The sequence below is a fragment of the Aegilops tauschii genome, chromosome 6 (assembly GCF_002575655.3).
Source record: "Aegilops tauschii subsp. strangulata cultivar AL8/78 chromosome 6, Aet v6.0, whole genome shotgun sequence".
NCBI lineage: Eukaryota > Viridiplantae > Streptophyta > Magnoliopsida > Poales > Poaceae > Aegilops > Aegilops tauschii.
Window position 1 is genome coordinate 418,171,098 of NC_053040.3, and position 4,695 is coordinate 418,175,792.

At 48.1% G+C, this 4,695-nt stretch overlaps 1 protein-coding gene across 1 annotated transcript; it reads left to right on the plus strand.

Moving 5' to 3' along the window:
* The first annotated feature begins 1,263 nt into the window (after window positions 1–1,263).
* Window positions 1,264–4,323, plus strand: LOC109758518 (peroxidase 72). Its single transcript, XM_020317379.4, has 4 exons — window positions 1,264–1,605; window positions 1,728–1,919; window positions 2,727–2,892; window positions 3,715–4,323. The coding sequence occupies exons 1-4, from the start codon at window positions 1,375–1,377 to the stop codon at window positions 4,128–4,130; spliced, it is 1,005 nt and encodes a 334-aa protein (XP_020172968.1). The 5' UTR covers window positions 1,264–1,374; the 3' UTR covers window positions 4,131–4,323.
* Window positions 4,324–4,695: the final 372 nt, after the last annotated feature.

Sequence of the window (4,695 nt, forward strand, 5' to 3'; positions counted from 1 at the left end):
AAGCCAAGCGATCACCCTGATCCAATGCTCCCAACCCATTCCCACCCGGTCAATCAGCAACCCTGTGAGATGATCGCCAAAATCCACAACCGGCAATGTAGACAAGCGGCACATGCCAGGGACATCGTATTCAGATATGGCACTCTCTGCATCGCAACCCATGGTCATCTCCGCCCACATGGCCGAGGATGGCGGGCCACAACACCAGTGCACGGCACATGTCGCTAGTTCGGCGATATCTTCTTTGTTTGAGGCCGCCGCCATAGAGGCCTAGGCCCTCGCATGAGGAGCAATGTAGCCAAAGACCTTGCCATCACCTTCACCGATGACGACATAGGGGACGGAAGTACGGAGGGGGTGGCAGCATGGGCGAACCCTAGTCGTCCAAGGGGAGGGGGGGGGGGGGGGGGGGGGTGTGCTAAAATACATTGTAGTGTGCACTTGAACCGGATGAGAAATCCAGAACAGACTATGAAAACAATGCGTCAAAAAGAGGGAAATATAGTGCTTTTAGTTTTACCTCTTCGACTCCTAATCGTCCGGGTGGCTTTCGTCAAAGGACACATGGAAAGGGCTACCACAAACATGCATGATTGCTACCTTCAAATGTTTATTCTACCTGACAAAGCACTGCTAGCTAGCTACTCAATACATGTTTGCCTTTTCTTTTTCGTTTTTGGCTTTGGAGAGCTCCTTTGCTCTTTACATCGATGCACATATATGTAATTTACAAAAGCAGATGCCCGTATCTAGAATAAGTTGGCCACCGGGAAACAAGGGTATTTGGCGCCTTGATATCAGCCATACTTGTATTTTTCAATGTTTTTGATATAGCTTACCACTCTTGTCAAAGTGGTGGCCATACTTATATTGCTCTACAGCTAGCTAATAATTGTGGTAAAAGAGTTAACAGAACTAGCTAGTATATCTTGGTGATCAAAAGTATATAGAGCCAGAGAAGCTGCCTCGAGGCAGCCACGCTTGTTATACTTGGCCCGCAAAGTATCTCCATAATACTCCCTCCGTTCCTAAATATAAGTCTTTGTAGAAATTTCATTATGAACCACATACAGATATATATAGATGTATTTTAAATGTAGATTCATCCATTTTGTTTCGTATGTAGTTCATCTAGTGAAATCCCTACAAAGACTTATATTTAGGAACAGAGTGAGTAGTAATTAACATGCATGCATGCATGGCCACATGTTTTATTCAACCTAAAGCTTCCCAAGCCTCGGTTATATAAGCCCACCCTTGCTACCGATACCTCTCACCACAACCATCATCGCTTCAACAGTAAGCAGGACAGCACCAAGAAGCCACCAACTAGCTAGCTCCGGTGTTTAGAACTGCTTGGCGTCTGTGAGAGCGATGACGAGGGGTGCAATGGTTGCCGCCGTCGCCTTGGTCGCCCTCCTCTTCTTCCCCGCCACCTTCGCGTTTCCTCCGGCTGGCCAGCAGCAGCTGGACCCCCACTTCTACGACCACTCGTGCCCTCAGGCGCAGCAGATCGTGGCGTCCATCGTCGGCAAGGCGCACGCCCAGGACCCCCGCATGGCGGCCTCCCTCCTCCGCCTCCATTTCCACGACTGCTTCGTCAAGGTAAGTACGTAGCAACCTCATCACCCCCACGCGTGCCTGCGTCCATGGCGGCGTAATCGATCGATGGTCATCATCATATATAGACGTCGCTTACGCGTGCGTGCGTGCGTGCGTGCGTGCAGGGATGCGACGCGTCGATCCTGCTGGACAGCAGCGCGTCGGTGGTGAGCGAGAAGCGGTCCAACCCGAACAAGGACTCGGCGAGAGGGTTCGAGGTGGTGGACGAGATAAAGGCCGCGCTGGAGGCCGCCTGCCCTCGCACCGTCTCCTGCGCCGACGTCCTCGCCCTCGCCGCGCGCGACTCCACCGTCATGGTACGCCCTACTGCTGGCTTTACGTCATGTCGCTTGCTCCCAGCGCACCACGAATCTGATTCGTTGGTTAATCATCACTCAAGCCAAGCGCCACCATGTTTCTTGCAAACGCCCGTAGCTGTTCTTCTTGCTGTCCGCATATATTCTTTGCCCAGTTTGTCTGCGGACTCGCAGCGATCGAGTTATCATGTTGCCGACAATGTGAAGCTACAGATATGTGTTCTGTCCCAATTGACCCCCTCCCCAAAATTTCACTTATGTTGCCATGGTAAATGAATTGTGTGACACATGTACGTACTGAACACGTGGTTAAAAAGGATCCCTACTAAAAGAAGACACAAAAGTGGGGGCGCACTGCTCGGTAAAGCAGCGGCAAAATTGTCTCATAGGTATACAAAGTAATATGGCATCCCATGTCACAGGATAAGGTCATGGTAAAAAGTGCTTAGCACACTGTGTATTGTAGATAACACGAGAGTAAGTTGGTTTGTGAAACATTGGAAGGCCCCCCGCAAAAAATAGAAAAATATATATATATGACGTATTGCAACATGTTTCTTTAGAAACACAGTACAAACGCTTTGTGTAAATTTGGCCCCAATAATTGGAACGTGTAAATTTGGCCCCAATAATTGTGGTTTGTGCAATTCCCTCACTTTTTTAGTGTACGAAGTTCTGCTCCAGAGCAAAGATGTTCAGCACTCAGACTTCACAGTCACATACAGTCCCACCTTGATTATTTTCTGCCTGACAAAATTTACTTCCTATGGAAAAATTTCACGTGCCAATCTTTTTGTAACCGTGCAGACCGGCGGCCCAGGCTGGATCGTGCCTCTTGGTAGGAGAGATTCTTTGGGCGCCAGCATCCAGGGCTCCAACAATGACATCCCTGCTCCCAACAATACCCTCCCCACCATCATCACCAAGTTCAAGCTCCAGGGCCTTGACATCGTCGACCTCGTCACCCTCCTCGGTACGTACATCCACGGAGCTCTTACCGCATGTCCGCATCGTTACATTATCTCTACTCATATAAAAAAACTCAGTTGGTAATGATAATATGTCTGTCATCCATCATTTTTTGCCATCAGATCTGTGTCACGACTGTGAGGTAAGCTGTAACATTTTTGCAACAAGACCATACTTTTCTGCTCTAATTTGCAAAAAAAAAAAATCTTAGTATCTTGAAAGCAACCACATCCTCCCTGCCTCATCAAAACAGCCACGAGAAATATATGTTGAGTGAAACCTAATACGAATATGTTTTTAGTGATATATATATATATATACCAAAATTAGAGTGTTTTTCTTTCAAGTTTGTGAATATGTATTATTCTACTTTGGATAACGGGCACATTACTAGTTACACCAAATGTTCGTGTCGTGCACTTGGATGGATGTGATGGGGGCTCCACCTTGCAATGTACACCTCACAATTCAACTGTTAACGTAGAGTGGGTAGCGACAAAGTCAATCCATGCAGGTGTAGTACGTGACAATTCTGTCCATCATCATTAATTTGCGTCTAAGGTACCTGTAGGTCGCTGCTGATAATTGGTACTACTCCATGTACGTTCTTGCCTCGTCGAGTCACGGGATTCATGCATCCATGCACCCGGCCGTAGCATGTCAGGTCATGCCCTGCACATATCAAGCACACGTCAAAGGCTACATGTTGAAAACTGCGGAGACCAGTGCTCACGTACAGTGACAGATTACATCATACTACTAGGAAGATGAATCTTGTCATGAACTCGTGATCGATCCCGTCCGGAAACTGAACCATTTTTTGCAGGTAGCCACACCATTGGCGACTCGCGGTGCACGAGCTTCCGTCAGCGGCTGTACAACCAGACGGGCAACGGCCTCCCAGACCTCACGCTGGACCCGGCGGCGGCGGCGGTGCTGCGCCCGCGGTGCCCGCGCTCCGGCGGCGACCAGAACCTCTTCTTCCTGGACCACGTGACGCCATTCAAGTTCGACAACCAGTACTACAAGAACCTGCTGGTGCACCAAGGCCTGCTCAGCTCCGACGAGGTGCTCTTCACCGGCAGCCCAGCCACCGCGGAACTCGTCAAGCTCTACGCAGCCAACCAGGACATCTTCTTCCAGCACTTCGCGCAGTCCATGGTGAAGATGGGCAACATCTCGCCGATCACTGGCCGCAACGGCGAGATCAGGAGCAACTGCAGGAGGGTTAACCACAACTGATCAACCAGTTGACGATCCATCCTGAGCTAGTGGAGTGGTCTGATTGTTTCTGCAGGTTAATTATTTGCCGTTTTCAGGTCGTGCGCGTGCCTTTTGCTGCGATTTCTTGTTTCCGTTTAATTTTTATATGTGATTCGTCCATGTGTACTTTTGTGAGGGAATTAATTATTTGTGTTTATTTAGAGGATGGAAACACTGCGTTGGCACTTGGCACTCTTACGTTTTCAGTTTTCAGGCCAAGAAAACTTTGTTTTATCTTATGAATTCAAGTTAAGTCAGAACAACTCTAATAGAGTAGCCATATTGGTAGCCTCCATATCACATACAGAGCATGCTCCATACGGATACGGAGGCTGCTAGGCCTATGCGCAAACTAAGAGTCTCCATAATGGCTGCCTTCCTATCGTTGGACTCACTCGTCACTGTGACAACGTTTTTCCAATCTCCAATACATATTCTTCTAAACCAACAATATTCAATTGTATTTTGATATATACATCATGGTGAGGTGGACATAATTTGAGTTGCAAAAATTGTTTAGATAAAAATAACAAGAGTTCACCAA

Bases quoted from the DNA above. Each gene is read 5' to 3' on its own strand.
- LOC109758518 (XM_020317379.4), top strand. From the start codon at position 1,375: ATGACGAGGGGTGCAATGGTTGCCGCCGTCGCCTTGGTCGCCCTCCTC. The intron at 1,606-1,727 runs GTAAGTACGTAG...GCGTGCGTGCAG, and splicing joins TCCACGACTGCTTCGTCAAG to GGATGCGACGCGTCGATCCT. The intron at 2,893-3,714 runs GTACGTACATCC...CATTTTTTGCAG, and splicing joins CGACCTCGTCACCCTCCTCG to GTAGCCACACCATTGGCGAC.